The 23,582-nt window shown below is 39.4% G+C and overlaps 1 protein-coding gene across 1 annotated transcript; it reads left to right on the forward strand.

Moving 5' to 3' along the window:
• The first annotated feature begins 2,889 nt into the window (after positions 1-2,889).
• tmem59l (transmembrane protein 59-like) lies at positions 2,890-19,813 on the forward strand. Its single transcript, XM_042483888.1, has 8 exons — positions 2,890-3,232; positions 4,488-4,593; positions 5,278-5,372; positions 5,526-5,678; positions 15,737-15,842; positions 15,968-16,082; positions 18,657-18,774; positions 19,000-19,813. Exons 1-8 carry the CDS (start codon positions 3,068-3,070, stop codon positions 19,156-19,158), a joined length of 1,017 nt encoding a protein of 338 aa, XP_042339822.1. The 5' UTR covers positions 2,890-3,067; the 3' UTR covers positions 19,159-19,813.
• Positions 19,814-23,582: the final 3,769 nt, after the last annotated feature.

Here is a 23,582-nt window from a genome sequence, read left to right on the forward strand (position 1 = left end):
CAGGACAGGACAGAAGAGGTAAAGTTGAAACCGCGCTGCTTCGCTCTTGATTTCTCAGATTAAATGTTGAATCTTCTTCAGTGGAAGTGTGCAGACTGAGCTGACTGCAGGCTGCTGCAGGAAACACGAGGTTTGCCTCCTTTTAACTCCACAGTGACTCTGCTGCTGCTGCTGCTGCAACACTCAGGTTTACACTGTTTGCTCCTCCCTTGTTTTCAGTCACAAGTCATTAGTTCAGCTCAGTGTGTCCTCTCCCTGACACACACACACACACACACACACACACACACACACACACACACACAGAGAGAGAGAAATGAAGTAAAATAAACCTTGAGTTCAACATCACACATAATTTTTCGCGTTTCAGCCTCTTCTAATAATTTATAAGAAGCTTCAGTTGAGTCAGTGACTCCCAAAATGTATCCTTTAGGTATATGTGTAATTAATAATTAATAGGATATAACTATAATAATGATGATAATAATAATTGACCTATATTTCAGGGTGGATACCAAATATTAGTAGTTAATGAGACAGATAACTGATATTTGGAGCTCATATGCGTTTGCAATAAAAATGAAAATCTTTCTGTCAATATTTAAAATTTTGAATATTACAAACTCCAACACAAAACTTTGTTAAAATGCCCTTGGCAAATGTATAATCAAAACTGAAATGTTCAACATCATATATAGCGAGTTCCCACTAACTTTTTTTATAAAGTCAACTGAAAATTTTAATAAAAATGAGAAAATGAAAATACCTCCCTGGCGTTGTAAAGTAAAGCACTTTGCATTTTTAAATTAATTTTATCAGCGATCATTAAAATAAAGCGCTGATGCAGATAGTCTGCAAAATGCCAAATATCAGCCCTGATATTTAGCCAGGCCAATAATCTGTTGGTCCTAATAATAACTTTTAAAGCTCTTATCTAAACAAAATTACAAAGTGCTTCACAAAGTGCATACAAATAAAATAGAAATATACAGCTAGAATAATCAAAACAATGTTATGAGCCAGAAAAATACTGTGCACAGAGACAAAACAGAACAAAAGGACACAAAACATAAAAGTTACATATAACAAATATACAAATCTGTCATTAAAAGGAAAAGCTTTCCAATAAAAATATGTTTTAAACAATGATTTAAAAACTGGTGACCACAGGATACTGTGCAGACCAGGGCTGGGCGATAGAGGGAAAATCAAATATCACATTACTTTGGACCAAATACATCGACATTGATACTGCAACAATAGGGCTTTTTACAAAATATTTACATGATGACTACTTGAGTAAAGAAAAACAGTAAGTTCAGACAATGACACCACAATTACACACTGTAATGCAACATTATACACTTATATTACAATATTAAAAATCTAAGACGCCTTCGTACAAGACACATCATTGTAATCTGTGCCCATGATAACACTTATCTTTTTTATTTTTAGGTAATATTCATCATATGAAATATAATATACAACACCTCTGGAAGTGATAAGCTGTAAGTAAGTATATTTGCTTAAGGGTTGTACTTAGTAGAGTGCAGTAGAGAAATTTTAGTCCCATTTTTTGTTACTTTTACTCCACTACATCACATTACTACTTACTCAACTAAGTTAAGATTTTACATTCAAATACACAATATTGCCTGATTCATTTCGATACAAAAACATTTTTGATGAGCTACTGCTGCTTCAAAATTTTCTTATTTTTATAGATGAAGCTGTCCAACAATAAGGCTTTATAATGATTGAGAATTAACTCCACATCAGCTCCATCATTTAACTGCTGATTAATACTGTGTATCAATAAAAGTAATCCCATAATGTATAAGCATGTAAATATTTTCTTAAACATGTTAAGAAAACAGAACTTGCACATCTCCTAACTTTTAACTTCCTAACTTGATACGTCAGACTAACTTAATTCACTGAAGTTGCTTGGAAAGAACAAGGTAATTCGACTGTCATTTTTAAGTTGCAGCGACTTTACAAAATTCAGTAAATGCAGCTAAATGTTAAGTATACTTAACACTTAAATATAAAGTAAACATAAAGTACAACTCAAAGTCATATTTAGTTACATTTTTCAAGGCTATCTGTCTTCAAGATTATTTTAAGTAAGATCAACTTGTTTGATTTTACAGTGTAACTTATGAAAATAATAATATTACAAATGCTTTTAGTTTCTCTTTAAGAAATATGTGAACAAGTGACATCATACACAAGGTATTCGAACTTAGACTTCAATTGTTTTCAATTATTTAAATTAGTTAAATTGTTATTATTATTTATTGCCCAGAACAAGGTGTCCCTACTGTCCTGGAGAGCATAATTTTGTGAAAATACTCTCTTGTGCATTTATTAAAATTAGTAGTCTGTGAGTAAGAAGGTTATTTTATGTCGATACAAAAATGTCAAAAATGCCACTCTTCCCTGTTTTACACTGCTGTCGCCTATCACTGCTTTTCTCTTCAGGATCTAGGACTATTATACAGTAGGCTATGTGCCATATAATATTCCTTCAAGGTTCTCAAAATAAATAATGACAGTCATCACGTTTAATTATCACACTATTATTTTGTAAAGTTACATAAATGATCAAACAGACAGTGAAACAGTGAAAAAATAAATAATATGTGATGTGGCCCACATGTGTTCCAGCAGATTCTGCATATTCAACTCATGATTGTGTGACCCTGATTATATATGAACTGTCAATACTTCAACAAACGGTCCATCTGTCTCCTGAGTGCGGGACATCTGTCCCCCGCAGCCTGCTCCTCTTTTCAACTATCTGACACATTTTTATTAATGTCATCACCGCCACATTGTGCACTGCAGTGAAGGCAGCTCTGCGGGTTATGTGTGTGTTTGGCTTGTGCGTGATGATGATGATGATGATGCGCGTGACGCCACGAGCAGAGGCAGATCAGCGGAGCAGACAAGGACCCGGGCTGAGGCAGCAGCAGCAGCATCCGCACCAGCAGCGCCGCCACAAAGGGAGCTCAGTGCTGCTCGAGGCTCGACTCTCCGCTCCTCCTCTCCAGGCTTTCAGATGCTCCGGCTCGGCGGCAACATGCGCGGCTTCTCGGCCCTGCTCTCCGTGCTCCTCGCCGGGCTCGCGGCGGCGTCCTCGGATCTGTTTGACAACCAACTGGGCGACATCAATTACTGCAAAAAGCAATGCCAGCTCACCATCAAAAACAAAAGCCCTGCTAAAGTAAGTTATTCCTGTGTGCTGTAGCGTAGGCTGTCTCTGCAGAAAGCGCATTATCAGCAGCGAGCTGACACATACAGCATGTTGTCGGACATTTCACCGCCTGCACTAATATACTGACTAACAAAATATATCATGCATCGAGAAAAAACTATATCTTTGCATCAGAAATGTAAAATAAGTGTGTTTATGTCTGTGCGTAATGACACGCTCGCTCCGATTTTTCGCTGCATCCTCTTGGATGCTACGGCGCGCAATTAGGCCGAAAGATGGATGCAGCTCATTTTCTTCTGCACCTTACGGACTCGTCCAAGAAGTGAACTGCATTCAGCGCGTCTCGGGATGCTCTAGCAATAAACTGCGCCAATAACTGATTAATCCGCAATTAAGAGATCGGCCAGGGGGCAGCTATAGGCGCGCTGTAGCGCAGGCTGTGGAGGATCAGTGAGACTATTTTGGAGCATGAAATAATTATCCTTTATTGACAGTTCACGCAGCTCATCTTCCTGCTTGGACGAGGCCACACTGGACTCAAGCAGGACTGTAGATGATTGCTGCGAATCTCAAGAGTTTAGAGGCTTGATTTTTAGTGTCGGATGTTTTTCCTCCCACCTCCTCCTCCTCCTCCTTCTCCTCCTCTGCTTCCTTCAGGTGTGGTTCAGGCATCCTGCAGGGCAGCGGGAGCAGAGCTGCAAAGCGGATCACCTGCTTCAAAGATTGTTATTGAGAATATGTCGAGTTTAGGGTCATCTGTAACTACAGGTATCTTGAAAGCAGTCTCCTCCAAACTATAAGACGCCGCTTCATGGTTTGTGACAAACACCCCTCTGTGAATAAACAGGGACACGCAGTGAGGATGATGACAAGCACAAGGCTGTAATAAACCGTTCATGGTCGCGGTCAGGGAATCTCTTTGTCTGGCCTGTTCCCGAAAAGGTCACTAGAGGGCGCCGTTTCCCCAATCCAAGCCGAGAATGAAGGCATTTTGAAAAGAGGAAGTACAATAATGTGCATCTTCCTCTCTCACCACCTCATTTTCCTGCACAAGTTTTAAGCAACTGGCTCATTATCACCGGTTTTCCATCTTATTGACTGTTTATGACAGGCTATAATACTACAGCTGCACCGTGTCATTAAGAGATGCCATAACTCATCAACACGTCTTATTTTCTAACAAGGGGATCTTGAGTTTATCCAAGAAGTGCAGGAGACATCTCTAATTTTGCATCTCCCTCTCTTCTCTCTGCTTGGCTGATAGGACTCCATAATGAACGCCTGTCACCGCGGCTGTCGCCTCTACTCCATCTGCCAGTTCGTCAATGGCAACGCCGGCTTCAATACCAGCAGGGAGGAGTGTCAGGGAGGTGAGTCAGTGTGTCGGTCTGTCTGTCCAGTTGTCTGTTTGGATACTTTTGCTGGTCTTGCTGAGCAGGCCATTGCCAAAGTTTAATTAGCAGAAGGCGGAATCCAAATCTTCTTAAAAATAAAATTTATATTTAGTCAGTGTCATTTATTTGATCTTAGATCTATTTGGTGAAGGTTCAACCTCTTATTTGAGCAATTTCCACTTGGATTTTGTATGAAAACCCTGAAGAACTGAGTCCTTTTGCCCAGGCAAAGCTCTTTTTTACCTAATCACAACAGCTTGCTAAATATCACACTGTTTCCTAAAAGCTGGCAGACTCAGTGGGTATTTTCTGGGTGTTTGAGGCTATTTCGCCGTGTTTGAACTGCTATATTGGAAATCAATGATATGATTTGCTGTCCAGACAGCAGATGCCCGGTTGCCCCCTGTTTCAATCACGGTACTGTGGAATGAAACGTCTCCGCGGGGGCCAACAGATACATCTCCCTTTGCATCTTTATCTTCCCACATAAACAGCCTGTACCTCTTTCATTTCTTCTCATCTTCCACCCAACCGACTGTCGTGCTCCATGCCCACTCTCTTTTGTGCTTCTTCTTTCTCTTTTTGCAACCCCCCCTTCTTCTCTTTGTTTTTCGCTTCTTCTTTCATGTTTCACAACTATCTCTCTCCCTCTCTCTCCAGCCTGCCAGGAGGCATATATTAAGCTGCTGGAGCAGGAAGCCTGCTGCACCGGCTGTGCCAGCCAACCCTCTGAACCTGAGATCAAGAGGAGGAAGGTGAGGAAAGGCGGCTCTGCAGTCAATGGCCGAACACACAAACACTGAAAATGAGAGCCAAAGTGACTTGAGACAGAAACACTAGTGTGCACATACAGTAAACTGAAGCACATAAACACTTGGCCAATGCTTCTTGTGCTCTCACCTCTGCAGCTCAGGGCCATGACTCTCCGCCCTAAGGTCCCCTCTGTGATGGAGGCCGTGTCCAGCTGGTGCAACGACATCGTCAGCTCTGCCCAGAGCTTCATCTCCTCCACCTGGACCTTCTACCTGCAGGCTGATGATGGCAAAGTGGTGGTTTTTCAGGTAAGACCCATTCAACCTTATGGTTCCTGCACCTAATTTTTAACTGTTTAGAGCATTTCTACCAAAGATAAGTTGGCTCAAAACCTGTAAAGTTGCAGATGGAACCAAAAAATAGGTTTTTCTTGACCTGAAGTGCGAACCGTGATGACATCAATGGCAGAGTTCCTGCTGATCCTTAAAAAGCCTTAAAAGGCAATGAATCCATTAATAGATAGATAGATAGATAGATAGATAGATAGATAGATAGATAGATAGATAGATAGATAGGTACTTTATTAATCCTTCACAGGAAATAACTTTTGTTACAGTGGTTCATTCACAGCTAACCACAGCCATACATAACATAAAAGCACATCTGTAATTATCCACAGGTAAGATAAAAACTATCCAAAAGTATCCAATAATAATGAATGCTGTGTAGTGTATAAAATTTCAGTGTATGGTTAATGTAAACACAAGATCTTAATTAGCATTACGATGTCTTAAAAATGCTTAGACATTAGAGGTGGGAATTTCATCAATCTTTTTTTCAGACATTGCAAAATGTACCGAATGCCTCTTGCATTAACATCACCGAAAAGTCATGTTTTCTGTTACAATTAATATTTGAAAAAAAAACATTTAAAACCCCGTAACCCTGGCCGTAAGCGGTGGGAAAACTTGAGTGGGCATGTCTTATGGCTGAAAAGAGAGGATGGAGAAAGCAACAATGAGAGTCAAGAGAAGTCAAGTTGGAAATCTTCAGACAAAAAAGAGCATGCAGTGGTCTTAAAAATAGTTGGTTCATGCTTGTTTTTGTTAGTCATAACAAATATCTATAATAACAGTACAAAAGTTTGCAGGTAATTACTGTAATTCCCAATTTTGCTCCTAATGTTTACTTCTGTTGTGCGTTGTGCAGCGCCTTATGATGACACATCTTTAATTACAATGGGTCCATGTGAAACTGGTGGAAATGTGGGATGGTTCACTCGATTGCACCAAGAAACCTGAACAGAAAGGTTCAAGAACCAGAGATAATCTGTTGGAAAGGTGGTAACATAGACACACGGTTAAAGGTTTATTCTGCTGTAAGTTCATGTGTTCTGCTCTCTTGGTAACCTGATGGAGTTTTAGGCTAAACCCAGCTCCCAAAACTGCTCAAATACTTTGACATGATGGGTTTTCTTATTTCTGGTGGTTATATTGGTATCATAAAGCAGATAATTAAAATCAGCCAATAAAAAGAAAATGTGGATATGTACTGATACTGTTTCTTATTTATCACAGGCCCCTCAATTGAATTGAATTATATTGTATTGTGGCAGACTTTGTGATTTCAGCAAATAGAGTATTGTTGTCCATAGAACTGATATATCATATCGCTCATCTTTGTACCTCTGTTTAATTTGTTTGTTTGCTCGTTTGTGTTACATTTTTAGTTCGTTGTGTAAAGGGTCCTTGGGTTTCTTGAAAAGTGCAATATAAATCTAAGTTATTATTATTATTAAAAGAAAAATAAAGAACTTCCACTGACATTGATCATAACTTGATCCCCAAAAATTCAAGAAAATAGGCATACTAGTGTTCTTTGCCTTTACAGTGCTGCATAATGAGCAAGAATACATCACCAGGAGTTCACAGACTAAGATATAGACAGAAGTGAGACAGATCAGAGAGCAGATAAAATACAGAGTTGAGCCTTGAATTTGATCACTAAGCCATAATCCTGAAATGTTGACATCTAATTAATAAGCAAGTCAAAAAAAACCCCATTTTTTGATCTTACTGTTATCTCAAGAGCAGATTATTTTAGACAAATAAAGATGAGTTCAGTGAGTAAGGAAAAAAAAGGATTTTAAGGATTTAAAATTTGGATCCAACTGAGATGTGAGAAAAGCTATTTTTCAAGGGGTGAATTAAGGAAGGATGAGAAAATGGTAAAAATCTCATATTGATGTTAAACTGAGTTCAGTTATGTCCAGGAGAAATCGGTTGGACAAAAGAAAGAGATCATATTTTGAATTTTTTTTTCATACCCATGGAAAGTCCCTCAAACACATTTCATACCAGATCTTATCAGTGAACAAATGCAAAGAGAAAAACAGAATACAACAGGTAACACAGCAGTGGTGTAAATTTGTGTATATTTTTAAAGTCTAAGACCAAATTATGTTGTTGCAAATATTCAACACGGTTTTAATTTAAGCCGTAGAGCTGCGAAATTTTCCCTCATTATTCTGAAATATCTGCACTGACAACAGAGGGGGATCTTTAGGTGCTCGGCTGCCAGAGACACAGACAAATGCACATTATAATACGGCCCACTGAGTCATGATGGTGGAAAATTATAAGATTAATATCTACAAAGCTTTTTCATGTCGCGTGTTTTTAGCTGGAGGTTAAAAGCAAGCAAGTAGACCTTTATAGATTATGAGTTGAGCTAACCTCTGCTTCCCGTTACGATAGTGAAATATATCCTCTAAGCTATACTGTGCCGTGGAGCTTGGGTCACTGCCAAAACAACTCACAGCCCATTTTAGAGTCGGTGCATCTGTGAAGGTTGAGTGAGCAAGGGCACACAGCGGGATGGGGACAAGGTGGCTGAATCCAGAGAGCTGCAAACTATTTTTTCAGCACTTTAATTGTTTATAAATGTCCTTTTAAATTATGTCACTACCTTCAGCGCCATGCATATTTGATAAACGTCAGGGCTAACTCGCCTCAGGACGGAAACTCACTGTAAGATTTAGAAGAGAGTGGACTGCACTAAAAGAATAAAGTTCTGGTTGTGACAAATAAATATGCGGGAGTTATTTCTGTATTTTGAAAAGATGGAGCGAATGGAGCTTCCATATTCTCTGTTCATAATGATTTCCTTAAATCAACAGCTCTGTTTGTTTTTTAGAGGAACAGACCTCTGCAGATAGTTTGGCTCCTGATAAAAATCTCATGAATTTCTGGATTTTAAGTTATCAGAGAAAATAAGTGAGCAACATGCCAGATAGCATAGGAGAAACCCTGATTTTAAAGTGACACTGCTTTATTCGGTCTTTTTACTGGTTTTGGAGAGAAAGAGACCTCTGCAGATAATTTGGCTCTTGGTAAAAACCTCCTGAACATCTGAATCAGAAATAAAGTGAGCTCACATTAGCAGGTGTTGGGCAGCAACGTGCCAAACAGCACAGCAGAAACACTGATTTGCAGCATTACACTGCTGTATTTAGACTTTTTTTTTACTGGTTTTAATCACCGGGTCTGTTTGCTTTGGAGAGGAAAAATTTCAGCTGGTTGCAATCAATAATCCTCACTGCTAAATCCCCCTAAATCTTGCAAACTGTTCCTTAAAAAAAATATGCCACATGTATCCAGTCATTATCTGTCAATTTGTGTATATTTTCATGCAGATCCGGATCCAGATTAAACATTTTTCTTCACATTTACTATTATTGAAATAGCAAATTCAGAGGTTTTTGCCACCTTGGCAGAAGTCTAGACAAACGTATTGCTAAGGTCAATAGTAAACCACCTATACATTAAAGCTATAATAAGATTTGGTCTGTCTAACCACCAGACGCCTCAGCCATATCCTCCGAAAACTGGTCAGAAACCTGCATCTCTGTCGGGGGTTTTCCCGTTTGTGACTTTGATGGCATTTTTAGCTCCATAATTAAAGGGCTTCATGGGAAATGACAGTATTTATGCAGCATAACCCATACAGAAGGGCTACTGTGTAACAGAGGAGTCTTTTATGTGCCAAAATTCACTATTAGGTATAAGAAGCTGTGTGCAGACTGGGCTCTAAGGCACCACCTCATATGGAGATGGCAGAAGCCACAGAACATGAAATTACCCACATTTCTCTCGGACGTTGTGATGGATGTTTGCTCTTTATGGAAGTGACATGCAGGCTGCAGCGGCGAGGGGAAGCCAGGCTCCACGGGGCTGTAAGAAGACTATCAGGCCTGTGTTTAGTGGGCAGCTGGCAAACCGCCACCAAGCTGACAGATTGACTCTCCGAGTGTTGAAACAACAGAAAAAGTCCAGCTAAATTGAGGGACAGCAGAGGGGGAGAAACCATCCAATGCTGCCTGCCATATGAATTATGTGGATTGTCTGCAATGGGCTGACTGTCTTCATACATCCATCTTCATGTGTGACCTCAAGTTGTGAGAATAACTAGTTGTGTGCATTGTAAAAACAAACAGTGGCAGCAATTAGCACAGATTATAAGGGTGGAGTGAGTCACTTTTAGGTCACAGCTGTGGTTTGTCTCATAGTGAAGGAAAAAAATTAAGTCAACTTATAATTTTGAGGAAATACTGGTGAAACACAGCCCTTTACCTCAGTCATTCCAGTCTCACCACCCTCTTGTTATTTTGACATATCAGCCTGTGATTGTGTGACAGGGTGAGAGTGTTTGGGACAAAACTGAGTCGATTAAACACTTCCTCCGACTGAGCTGTGGTTCTGTTAGCAAGCTGGCCTGCAGAACAAATTGAACTCGGCATAAGGCTGAATACAAAGAGAGCAGTCCCTACCCCGTTTCTTCTTGACAATTGCATTAGTCATTCTGCCCGAACGAATTTAAAGAAACAAAAACGCTGAGCAGAACAGAAAGAGGAATAACATTGTTTGAAGGAAGCGTGGCTTTGACTTATGATGCTGCACTGGAAAAGTCAGTGTACTTTCTCAGCTTTCTTTACTCATCCAGACACAATACACTGAAGGGGACTTTAACATGAACATTACATGCAGTATGTGAAGCACATTCATGATTTATGCTATTGTGGTCCATGTTTGACCTACTTACCCTGTCTGTTGCTCTCAGCCCCAAGCCTATTAGTGAATACTGAAGACATAAACTCTTAAAAATGGGTCACAATTACAGTTTTTCATTTTTAAGTAAGGCTCAGGAATATCCTGAAAAGAGCTGGGCATTGTAGTTTTTAGTTAACGTTAGTCAAAGGGAAATAAATAGTGCATTTGTTGGGGACTATTTTCAACCAGCTGAATACATATTTGGTGTTTGAGTGAGCATTTATGGTGACAGGAAGGTGCATATGTAGGACTTGCTCATGATAAATAACAGAGCTCATGTTCAACTTAAAGCTTGAGTCAGGAGAAAATCTCTGTCCTAAGCCTCTCCCACCGCCGACCATGAGCATACGGTGATTTATTTATTTAATGTTATTTCAATGTAGTGTCTCATGCTGCGAGAAACTGGTTAGCCACTCCTCGCCCTGCTCTTTCTCTCTCTGTTTATTAGACCACAAATGAGACAAAAATTAGCAAGCTGGACACCCCATGTCCCCCCGCCTCGCTCCCATTAGTTGTGGACTACTTTGCTGCAGGAGAGCAATTCAATTCAATTCAATTCAATTCAATTCAATTCAATTCAATTCAATTCAGTTCAATTCAGTTGGATTTATAAAGCCCATTATTGCACATCACAATTTGCCTCAGAGGACTTAACATCGCTCGACATCGCTGTGTTCGACATCGCTCTGTCCTTTGACCCCTAAAGCGAAAACCAAGTAAAACCTTCCCTAAAAAAATCCTTGTCCCCTTTTAATGGGGAAAAGAAAAATGGTAGAAACCTCAGGAAGAACGACTGAGGAGGGATCTCTGTCAGGACAGACAGCTGTGCAATAGAGAATAAAGAACATTAAAATATCAGTTGATGTCAAAATTACATCAATGAGAGCAAGAGAGGGAGGGAGAGAGGGGTAGAAAATGCACAGCAACAATAATAGCATAACATATAATGATAATAATAGACATAAAAATTAATAAATAGAATTTATGATTGCATGTTATATTACATGCAAATATTGTAGTTTATATATGTGGGAATAGCAGTCACAGAGAGCAGGCGGCAGCTCGGAGGCACAGCTTTGGTCAGTAGCTGTGCAGCTTGAACTTGGCCAGAACAAACCTCCTAATGCTGAGTATAACAGTGGGCTTGTGGCCAGCGGCAGCACCGGGTCTAACCTGTGTAATGCCAGCAGGGAGTCGGGGCCAAGTCCCCTGGAGCTGGGGTTCGTGCTGGCTGGATTCGGGTTGCTGTGGCCACTGACTGGGGGGTCTGTCTCCGGAGCTTCTGCCTGTTCCTCTTACCAGCAGGTGGTCTGTGGCAGCAGGGAGTGACATGTAGGACACACCAATAGGAACGCCTACTCCCTGAAATTACCTGTGATTGGCCAAAGTCTTCCGTCACAGCCTAGATTTTTTTAGAGCCTGAAAACAGCCAAGACGAGGAGCAGAAATCTAGATTTCTCACAGACCATTTGCATTACAGTATACTTCAGTTTATGGTAGGATTTTTGTCGAATGAAGCCAAAATTAAACTGCTTACACCAGCTTTAATTAACAGTGGAGTTCTATGGAGCAGAGAAAGAAACTGTTTCAGGATTTTGATACTTAAATCTTGTTGGATGATTGATTTATTATTGGTTTTGGTCTTTTCATAAGATTTATTGAGAATATAGAAATGCAGAGTATCAGCAGAATTGTCTTTAAAACCCAAAGTGCTTGTCCTTAAGTCTGATGTGCGAAAACCCCTTTTTATACATTTCCTGTTTCCTGTTATTCAACGCCGAATGAAAATATAAAAAGTCTTAATTGACCACATGGGGGCACTGTAATCAAAGTTCAGATTCCACATTAAAGGCCTTCATTTCAGCACCACAAATCCAATTTAAGGTCCAATTTACTCTAAATATTTCCCCAAGGTTTCTTTGTTTGATTCTGAATTTGCATCTAACAAAGCACAGCTGAGGCCTCAGTTACACTTCCAGAACCTCTCTGTATGGAAGGACATTTAATATGTAAGAGGCTGTTTTTGTAATTTAGATTTAGAGTCAAAGTTCATGTTTATATTTATTTGTAAACCCAAACAGATTGATGAACAGATGAACAGATTGTATCCGGTCCCAAAATCACTAAAATATAAGAAATCAGACTGAGTCAAATTGTCTCTCCTCAGCCTGAATCTCTGTTTATGCTTTACACGTTTCTTAACACTCAATCCCTTCTTTCTTTCTTTCTTTCTTTCTTTCTTTCTTTCTTTCTTTCTTTCTTTCTTTTTCTTTCTTTTTCTTTCTTTCTTTCTTTCTTTCTTCCCTCCCTCCTGTATGCCAGAGCACCTTCGCATTCCCTCTCTCATAATGCGTGGCAGATGCAGATCAGGCTCCGTTCGCTCTGATGGTTAGATCTCGTCAGTCTGCAGCCAATCAGAATCAGCCCCCTCACGTCTCCCCAAACCTTCACACCGCCGCTGCATCTGGTTTCAATGCACTCTGTCACAAAATGTTGCTTGCGAGGGGTAATAAACCGGGTTGTGAAATAACTTTTTCAACAAAAGAGATTTGAAGGATTGTAAGTGTTTTATGGAAGCAGACTAACCAGCCGTGTCTCCACGGTCGACTACGGCGTTGTTTTGTTATTCTGGATTGAAATCGTTTGGTAGAAAACAGATCAATCTTTTCTAAAATAAAGTAATGAGAATGAATGAAACTGTGAATAAATTCAGCTGGTTTCACATTATAGTGTAAGACACAGCAAGAGGTTTCAAAGTTCATTGATCCACTTAGTGTCAGAATCGATAAATACTGGGAGGTTGATGCTGCTGCAGTGGGATGTACTGTACTGCCCTGAATGTGTGTGTGTGTGTTGTTGCTGAGGCCAGCAATAGTATTGTTACAAGCAGAGGGAGGGTCAGCAGTGGGGAACCAAAATCCTTTTTTAATGAGTTCTCCAGGGGGAAACAGAAACACTGTGCACATAATGAAACACACAACAGTGCAAATACTGACAGCAGGCTCTGCGTATGTGCTTATTTATGTGTGTAGCAGTTGTTTTGAAAGCCGTTTTTCAGAAGTGTTGTCCCAGTTCAAGAGGTTTTACTAAACTGGTTTGTGTGGATGAGAAATACCCAGACACCCAGACATATTGAGCAGACAAGAAAAAAAGATGGGAATCATTTGTTTCAAGACTGCCTTAGTTATGCAGCAAGTATCAGTGTTAAAAATTACTACAAAAACGTGTTCAGAGTGATTTGGGAACATTTCTGTCACTTAACAGAAGAGTCAGATGGTGATCAAGTAAAAAAATAAAAGATTAAAAAAAATCATGAAAACTGATGCACCTTTTACACCAGATCCCCTCAGTTCAGCTTTGAAAATGCTTTTTTTCCAGTTTTTTTCAGTATAACTTGGTCGCCTCACCATGATCAATCATGCCGCAGGCTGAGAAAAACTCTAACTCCGTTCCAGCTCCAGGGCTGTAGATGTTAGTTAATCTTGACCTCTGACCTTTCTTGTGGAGCAGAGCAAACAAAATGAGCATTTGGGGTTTCAGCTTATTTGAAGTGGGCAAAGTTCAACTAAGTATCAAGTGGAAATACTTTAGAAACGACTTGTCCATTTTTAATATAAATATTAATGTAACATTAGGTGACTATCAGCTGGTAAAATATGTCAAACAATCAGCGAGATATTGATCTATCGATCTACCAGTTCATGTTTAAAGCTAAATATGAAGCTTGAGCCAGGTAAGCGATTATCCGAGCTTAGCATAAAGGCTAGAAAGGTGCATAATAACAAAGGGTCAAAATGAACTTACCTGCAAAAACTCAAAGCTTTGACACTGAGCGACCCGCACCTGAGTCAACTTTAGTAAGACTTAGCACCGATTCGCATGTGTGCATGTAAGAGAAAGAGTAATAGAGAGAGGGAAGAGAAGGTGGAAGGTGGACTGTTGCAAGCTATGTTTCTGTAAGTTGTTAATATCTCAGAACACTGCGGGTTGAGCCTCATTGCTAGATGCGAAGCAAGTGCTTCACCACAGTTAGCAATACGTCACGCCCACTTGCCACCTCCTTTCAATTTTCTCCGCCACTTTAGGAGTAAAAAAAACAAAATAAAAATGAAGCATTCATATTGGTACTGATTTGGACCGGTCGCTTTATCAAGATGGTTTTTTTTTCGGTGTGGCTCAAGTCTGGCACTGACTTATGCAGAGTTGGCATGAAGAACGAGTGCAGCCGGGGGCACATGCGTTGGAATAGCTTTAATTTACCATTTTTGTCTCCACTACCTATACCTATTTTAATTACTAACATTGCAGTGTACAACATTCCTATTTGTTGTTTATTTTAAAAGACAAATAGACACAACATAACACAACACAACAGAGTGACGCCACATAAAATATGAAAGAAAGGTTCCAAACTTTAATAAAGAAATTGTTCCTCCAACAGTTAATACTGCAATAGCAACTATAAAGTGCTAACAAAACTTAAGTGCCAAAAAAAATTAAAATAACTAAGCACGCGTGTATTTGTACACTGTATTTCCACATTAATAAGCACAGATTCCACTCATTTATGAAGTCATGCAAGCTCCTGCATTGTCATCAACATGGTCCTGCAAATGTTTCCCAATAAAATGCCTTGTGTCAACAACTGATGGAATTCTGTTGACAGAATTTGCCATTTTTACTGTCTTTTTTCTGACAACCGGCCATGGCACGGGATAAAAATTGGCAAGCCATTTTTTCTCTATATGTGCCGCGGCTGACAAGCTACTGAGACCTCGCCTGGGCAGTGCTGCTCACGCAGACAGTGTGGCTGCTCTGACTTGTTAACACGGGCACTGAAAAAGGAAAAAACAACAGGTTTGGCAATGCTCAGGCATGGCTCAGGCAGACAGTGTGTTTCTGGCATACATTTTGCCCTCTGCTTCCAATCTTTATGCTAAGGTAGGCTAGTTGCCTCAGGCGGTAGCTCTGTAGTTACAGTAAAGACATGAAAGTAAATATCTAAATATTCATTTATTGATTTCTGTTGTGTTCAGTTGTGTACATTTGGGAATGTAAAAAGTAAATCTTGCCTTTCCTCTTGTCTCATAGTTAATTCATCCCCTGAGGTGTTTTTCGCAGCCAGTTATTCTTAGTTGGATCTCCTCTGAGGTCTGACCTCACTGTGTTAAACAGACCCTGAGTCGTGCTGGTGGATTACTGTGGGATAATTGCTGCCACGATGGCTGAGTGTCTGTGTTGTTGTTTTTTCTCCTCAGAGCCAGCCAGAGATGGAGTACTCTCTGCCCGAGCTGCAGGCTCCTCGATCTAGCGTGGCGGATAAACCCTGGCCTCAGGTCCATTCCCACACCCAGAGACCCCATGGTGAGAACATAAACACAGACAAGCCGGACATGCACACATTTCTCAGGCTTTGCTGCTACAATATTTCTGCATGGGCATCCAATTTAAATCTTTTTTTGTTTTTGTTTCAATGACTTGTTTGTCAGGTGTGAGGGGACATGGTGAGAGGGGAGCATCCAAAGCAGGAGGCAAAGGGAAGCACCCTGTCCAGCACACAGACGACCCCACCGCTGAGCACGACTTCCTCGGCTGCATGTCAAGGTGAGTTACCCTGCTCAGATTTAAAGATATAAATGATAGAACTTAAATGTACTTTATATTACTGTGTGTCCAAGTCTGAGATCTGTTTTCAGCATGAAAATCAACTTGCAGAGACTTGAAACCTACTTGAGATAGCTAATAGCTAATGCATCAGAAATATCTGATTTTAATATTGTCAGACTTTTGATATTATTTTGCAATATGCTTTTCAAATCTGTCTACACATTCAGCTGTAATACAGAGTTATAATATTCTAACTTTGACAAAGACAAAGCGATACATGATGGATTAAGATGAACTGATGGATTCTCTAACTGCGAAAATCAGTCTTCACTTTAAAGAATGATAAAGTAAACTAGTTTGTAAGAGTGAGTAATAACAAACTCAATTAATAATTAAATAAACTTGATGAGTAATGAAATAAACTCTGTGAGCTTCAGTTGTTCTGACTTGAATAATCTGATCAGGAGCTTTTGGTACAACACATGTAGATGGACAGAGACATCCCAAAAACCTAAAGTAACAGAAGCATAATTCAGCCTTAAAGGACACATTTCACACGTCACACAGGTGTGTCTGTCACTGCAGTCTAAACATCTACTTGCAGTATGGTAACATTCAGACACCATGGAGCCTCCTCACATACCTGCATGCAGAGAATGAAGGACTCTGAGGCCTCAGAAAGTACCCAAACATGACCACGGATGAATCATATATTCAAACAATTACTCAATATTTACATAATTTAATAGTATAAAATACATAATCTTTTACGACACTCACTCAATTGTTCTCAAACTTTTCACACAGCATACACCCTCAGAATTAGGCTCTTCAGGTACTTCTGCAATGACCAACATTAAAATACAGCAGCACAGGCCTACCCTATTCAGCTACAGTACACACAGGAGGCAGGTTAAATCCTAATAAGATTATTTATTGAGGTAATTTTAGTCATTTCTCCTTACTGTTTTCATCATTTGCTGCTAGCAGGTGCTGTGGAAAGTCCACAAGCATCTGTGCTCTGTTCACTGTTGTCCACTTCAATTTCAAAAGGGCTACTTATATATTCTCCACCTGATCTGCACGTCTCTGCACAATCGTTAGAGCCACAGTTACGGTGTTTTTGAACCATAAAATTCTATTTAAAATAATTTATTAACTAATCATGGACCTATGCGCTATGTTGTGAATGTGACTGTGTGGCAGGCAGATACTGAAACAATAATATCACAGGAAAAGCAAAACATTTGAGAGTTTTAGTATTTTGATTCAAAATTTTGTAGTATTTTGATCATAATACTTTTAATGTGTTTCATTTTTTAAAAAAGCATCTCAGATATTCCTCCGCTAACCACCTGAGGGAGTCTGCATACTGTCAGTACAATAGTTTGTGATCCTGTGATCAAACCAAACTCAGTGTTTCCCAGAGTGACATTAAAGGTCCAGTGTGAAGCATTTATTGTTAGGCATATATAGACAGAAATTGAATATGATTTTCATATGTTTTCTTCAGTGTATAATCCCCTTAAACTAAGAATTGTTTCATTTTCTTTACCTCAGAATAAGCCGTTTTTATCAACATATGGAGCGGGTCCTCTTCGGAATCACTATGTTGTTTCTACAGTAGCCCAGATAGGACAAACCAAACACTGGCTCTAAATGGGGACATTAGCATTTCCTACACAGCCCCTCCAGAGGATTGGCACAGAAAAGTTTCAGTTGGTTGCAATCTGCAACTTCACCACTAGATGCCACTAAATCCTACATACTAGACCCCTTAAAAACCTGGATCAAATCAGTTTTCTTGTGCTGTGTTGAGATACCTTTCACAAGCTATTAAACCCCTGAACCCTCAAACCCTGTTTGATTTCTTTCAAAAACATGAGCATTTTGGCAAGAAATGTCCTGCAAATTGCAAGAAATTAGTAAAAGGTGACAAGAAAATGACCTCAATTAGTTAAAAAAAGAGAAAATGTGTAAATTCTAGAGAAAATGTCCAGAAAACTATTTATCTAATTATTGCAACCATACATTTAAAGAAATGTTACAGAAAATGTATACATATATTTTTTCCTTTTTTTCATGTTTTTTTTGGTCATTTTCTTGTTTGTGATTTTTTTGTGTGTGCTTATTTTCAGGTCATTGTCCTGTTTTTTTTTGTGTGTTTTCTGTTCCTTTTTTAAATTTTTTTTTTATTAATTTCCTGCTAATTTTTGGCCCATATCTTGTTAAGCTGCTCATTGCTGTCCATGTTTATGACAGAAGACAAACCAATTTACTGTGTTTGTTTTAAAGGATTAAGGAAACAGCTGTGTGTGTGGTAGGAAAAACACAATAAAAGATCTCAAACACAGAGGCTATATACTGTATACTTGGTAAGGGAATTTTAAAAAGGATTTGCATAACAAAATGCAAAAACTGCTCCAGGATGTATTTTTCATGTACATTAATTTACATTCAGACCTGTTATATTTGTTGATGTCCTTGTGTTTAGTTTTTCCTGTGTTTCAAGCCCTCTTCACCCCTGACTCTTGTCTTCTTCTTTGCGTGTCCGACTCATCCGTTCTGCAGACGTTCAGGCCTTCCACGGTGGATTTTGGCGGCCTGTCTCTTCCTGTCCATCATGGTCATGCTGTGGCTCAGCTGTGCCAGCCTCGTCACCGCACCAGAGCAGCACATCAAGACGCAGGTACACACACAGAAAAGTGCCTATAACCCATGAAGTGCCCATGAAGTACTCACATGCACATGGGAGGGAAGCAGTGACTTCATAAGCTTCGATATCACTCACAAATTTAAGGGTTCTCTGCCTGGAGCTGTGTGGTGACTCAGCATACTTGGCTGAGTGCGAAAGTCAAGACAAGGTGGGTAAACTCTCACTTTCTTGCTGTAATCCCTCTTTATCTCTTTTCAGCTGAGCATCAACGGAGATAAAGAGTTTCTGGATAATGCCCACAAAGTCAACCCGTACCACCTGAGTCCTGTCATCGCCGTCGCCATGAAACAATCAGAGGAGAGCCAGGAGGCGGGGCCGCTGCCTGTGAAAGTTGACCTCAACAAAACCTGCATTTAGGAAAGGACCAACAAGAGAGCTGCTGACTTGTTTCCCAGGGTAACCATGTCTGAAATCCGCGGCCCGTTGGTGCAAGGGGTGAAACAAACACATCACGGGACTCACCAGAATTTTTAAAAAAACATATTTTTAAGAGCATGGCACCCTCCCGTCATTTAAAATTATGAAACATCTAGCTTGGTCTTGTTGGTCTGCTGGCATTTCATTTCTTTGTACAGGCCAGATTTCTTCAAGTCCATCCTCAGAGTATCCTTAATGATCAGCTTGCTCATTGCTTATTGATAACTCAGTGCTCTGGAGACAAGCAGACGGGATGGATCACAGCTGCGAGCTACCATATCATTTTTCATGTCTAACGTAGACAGGAGGAGACAAACGCTGATTCTAGATTTAATTTTGCCTCGTTCTCACAGAGAGGTTGGATTAATTGATGGGTTGCTGAGAGCAAAAAAAAGGGGGTGTGAGATAGGAGAGGAAGATGGAAGATGAAAGTAGCTGAATACTTTGCGCTGCAGGAATAATTCAAAATTTATAATCATGTTTACCCCCTTCATAGCGTAAAATAATTCTCACCAAGTTCAGAGAAACAAGCATAAATACTCCAAAATCTAAAATAATAATAATGCCCACTGTCACCTTATTCCTGTGTGTTTGTGTATGTTTGGATATGTCTGTGTGTGTGTGTGTGTGTGTGTGTGTGTGTGTGTGTGTGTGTGTGTGTGTGTGTGTGTGTGTGTGTGCGTGTGCGTGCAGGTGTGTGCGTGCGCGTGTGTACATCAACAGCACAAAAATACTAAAAACTGTTAGATTCAAACCTGGACACTCTGTTTGAGAATGAGCAAAAACTTTATTTATTTTCTACTCTTATTTATTCCAAATCATCCACATGAGTTAAATAGTGTTATTGAAGTGCCATGTACAGTTAGTTCATCATACAAATGTAATTGTATGTAAAATACATCAGATTGGAAAGAGACAAAGAGGGGAGTCTGCACCTATTACTGTATTATTATTATCATGATATTATTGCTCTTATATCACTTCAAGAGTTCTTAGCTGTTATATGTGCCATGTGCTTTCTAATAGCTGGCTATTTTATATGTCCTAGGAGCACACAATGAAGGACAACCTCTGTAACAATGTGTAATGCAAAGCTTTTAACATAGACTGTTGTTATTGAGCAGAGTTGCACAGTCTTAGAGAAGAATTTTTCGGTTTTCCTCTCAGTGCTTTTGATGTCCTGTAACGCTCTCTTTTCATCCCGGCTGTGTAGACAATAACCCGTGCATGCAAGTGACGCTTTGATAGTTTAGCCTAATCGCGCGCCATGTCAGTATGGCAAGACTCTACTGTAGACTTGTGGTTTTTTGTGTTTTACTATTTACTGTAAACATTGAATAGAATGTGTAATAATGAATGACAACATCCTCATGATTTACAGGAAGGACTCTTTAAATAAAAAGCCATTCAATCAATATCCATGCTGGTTTCAAACTGAAGGTGTGTATCACGAGGAGTATGATATGGATTTCAAACTGTATCGTTTTCTTTTTACTGGTCTGTTTATTTTCAATGAAATGATACAACATGATGAAATAAAGTGTTTTCATTGTAAATAAAGTCGAGAGTCAAGTGTTTTTTCATTTATTTAAAAAATAATAAACTAGAGACCATTTTGCAACAAAAAGGGCATAGGTTTGTTTCACTTCATTTTGGTGGGGGTCACTTATGAAACAAGGGATTTTACTAGAAAATTCCAGCATCAAACACATCATTTCCTGCATCTCAGTGTTTTTTATGCACCAATCTGTGCTGTTTCTGCACCAATTTACAGTGTAAATGGCTTAAATGTTGTTAAAAAAAAGTCTGCTACTTCCATTTTTTTGTGGAGGACAGTTGCACATGTTTTAGTTATTGAAGTGTGACCTGCATCCCCCTGATATCTACACGTCTGCACACGGTGTCACTCAAGCTGGGATACAGCCATCTGCGACTTAAACCAAATCAGGGTCTGGGGCATAAATTGACAAAAATCTGTCCACAGACAGACAACAGACAGGCATACATATAAACAGTGTTGGGAGTAACGCATTACAAAAGTAACGCCGTCACAGTAATGCATTACTTTTTGCTGTAACGCAGAAAAATAACGCATGACTAATAAAATTTCGGTAATTTCATACCTGTTGCAATCTCAGTAACACGCGCTACAACGCATTTTAACCCAAAATTAAGTGTTTGTTTTGTTTTTGTTTTTTTTTTAATTTACCAACATCGCGAGACATTCTAGCACCGGAAACAATCCCGCCATTAAGAGTATTTCCTGTTGCTGCAAGTTTCATGGTTGAGGTGACTGCGGAGAGGATTACTCATTTGCGAAATGGACATACACCTACATTATTTTCAGTTCGTCCGAGAAAAGGATAAAAACATATTAGTAAAGCGCAATCTATGTGCGACACCGAGGGAACTCTCTACACCGAGAAATAGCACTAGTAACATGAAGAAACACCTGGACAGGTATCATGCTAATGCTAAGCTAACCGAACCGAGAGTGTGGAGGACGAGCGCGCGGGCCGGACAAAACAACAGAAATAAAGTTTCTCTCGGTCTGCCGTGCTGCTTGCACCCCGGAAAGTGAAGACACTCGTGGCAGACTGTGTTGTTGAAGATATGCAGCGTCTGTCTACGGCTTTCAGAAAATTTGTCAACAAAATCCCAGTCAACGCCAGCAATGAGGAGGTAAGCTAACGTTGCCATAGAAACAGGTTCATATACAGTATAGATCCCTGGGCCACCTTAGTAGAGTCTTACCTGGACATTGTTTATAGGCTAATAGATATCTGGACACAGCAGCTATGGTCGTCGGCTGTGCAGCGCCTAATTGCTTTATAAAGGGACCACAGATGCCAGGGAGGCCGGTATAACTTTCCAGTTTCAACATGTCAGTATAGAGTAGATAAGAGATGTATTTGTTTACATATAAGTCAACTAAAACTAAGTTATATAAAGTTAGTGAACTGTGACTTTATCCAGGGTTGGAAGCTCGCACGCTTGCAAGCTGCCCGGGCAAATCTCACGCTAAAACGTTGTGACAGCAAAGGTTTTGGACAATCGTGTAATGCTGTGAATGACTTTGACTGTTGAATACAGCTGAGTGTTTGACAACCGAGCGACGTTTATTATCAAGGATCAAACTGATGGTCAACAGCGGCACAGTGAGACAGACACAGCACCAAAGAGTGAATAAATCAACAGCCAAATATTCAGCTGTGGAAAGTGACTTTTTTTTAGACTTATACAGACTATTTTGTTTTAGTTTAAGATTTAGTCAGACTTATTATTCATCAGGCGAATTATTTAGAAACACCAGGATTAATCGCTCTGTATCTCATCCAGCTGCTTGCGCTGAAATCTAATTATTATTACCAGGGGCAGATGTAGTAATTTGGGGGCCTGGGGCCACGGGCTCATTGCCTTATTTTCACCTTTTCTCTAACTGGAAATGTTGGCAGGCTGATGGCAGCTATAGAAGAAGAAGGCCTACTCAAAAAAAAATTTCCAAAATAAAACACTTAATAGCACTCATCAGAAGTTCAAGTCAGAGTCCTGCAGTCAGGAGAGGTTAGCCTATTATCAGCACAATGTGCTTAAATTTACCTGACGTTTGTTTAAGATGGAACTTTTCATTCTTATATAATTCTGGATAGTTTAATAAATAATAATTTAACATATGTTTATAAGTGTAACACACCATTGATTAAACTGAAATGTCCTTTTTTATCTCTTAGATAATAACATTGGGTAATTTAATGATACATTGACAGCAAAACTGGAAATTTCATGTCACCTTATACTTAAGTACAGTACTTGAGTAAATGTAGCCTTATTTACGTTTCACCTGTTAACCAATAAACATTTATATGTTTAAAATTGTTAAAAGTGTAATAATAGCAGTATTCCGTTTCCACTCCACGTTTTCCACTATAAATTAATAAATAAAAGAAAAAGAGATTGTGCGTCTTGTCATAAGGCTATAGGTTACATTATAGTAGGCTCTAGCTGTATTGTGTCATATGATATGAATAGGCCGAGATTGGAAATATTTACAGTATCTCTGTCATAATTTACCAAACTTTGCTTTTGTGATTCTGATGGTGATTGGTACTTATTGTATTGCGCCGTGAGCCTTCACTGTGCCTATTAGATTACGTTTTTAGTCGCCTTAGGGGCCTACACTCAATGTGTATTGAGCTGCAATAAACTACATATTAGCATTTTAGAATGCCTAGTCATTTTTCTGTGGTTATTTCGGTGAAAGAAACTCAAAAATATCACAAAAGTAATGTAACTAATTACAATTCAGAGACTGTAATATTGTAATAGAACAATTTACAGTAGTATCACCTAATGGTAAATTTGTT

This window comes from Plectropomus leopardus, chromosome 3 (assembly GCF_008729295.1).
Source record: "Plectropomus leopardus isolate mb chromosome 3, YSFRI_Pleo_2.0, whole genome shotgun sequence".
Lineage (NCBI taxonomy): Eukaryota > Metazoa > Chordata > Actinopteri > Perciformes > Serranidae > Plectropomus > Plectropomus leopardus.

What these genes read in the sequence shown, in the direction of transcription:
- tmem59l (XM_042483888.1), top strand. Translation starts at nt 3,068, where the DNA reads ATGCTCCGGCTCGGCGGCAACATGCGCGGCTTCTCGGCCCTGCTCTCC. An exon ending in CTGAGATCAAGAGGAGGAAG is followed by an intron (nt 5,373 to 5,525) that starts GTGAGGAAAGGC and finishes TCACCTCTGCAG; the next exon opens with CTCAGGGCCATGACTCTCCG. An exon ending in AGCAGCACATCAAGACGCAG is followed by an intron (nt 18,775 to 18,999) that starts GTACACACACAG and finishes ATCTCTTTTCAG; the next exon opens with CTGAGCATCAACGGAGATAA.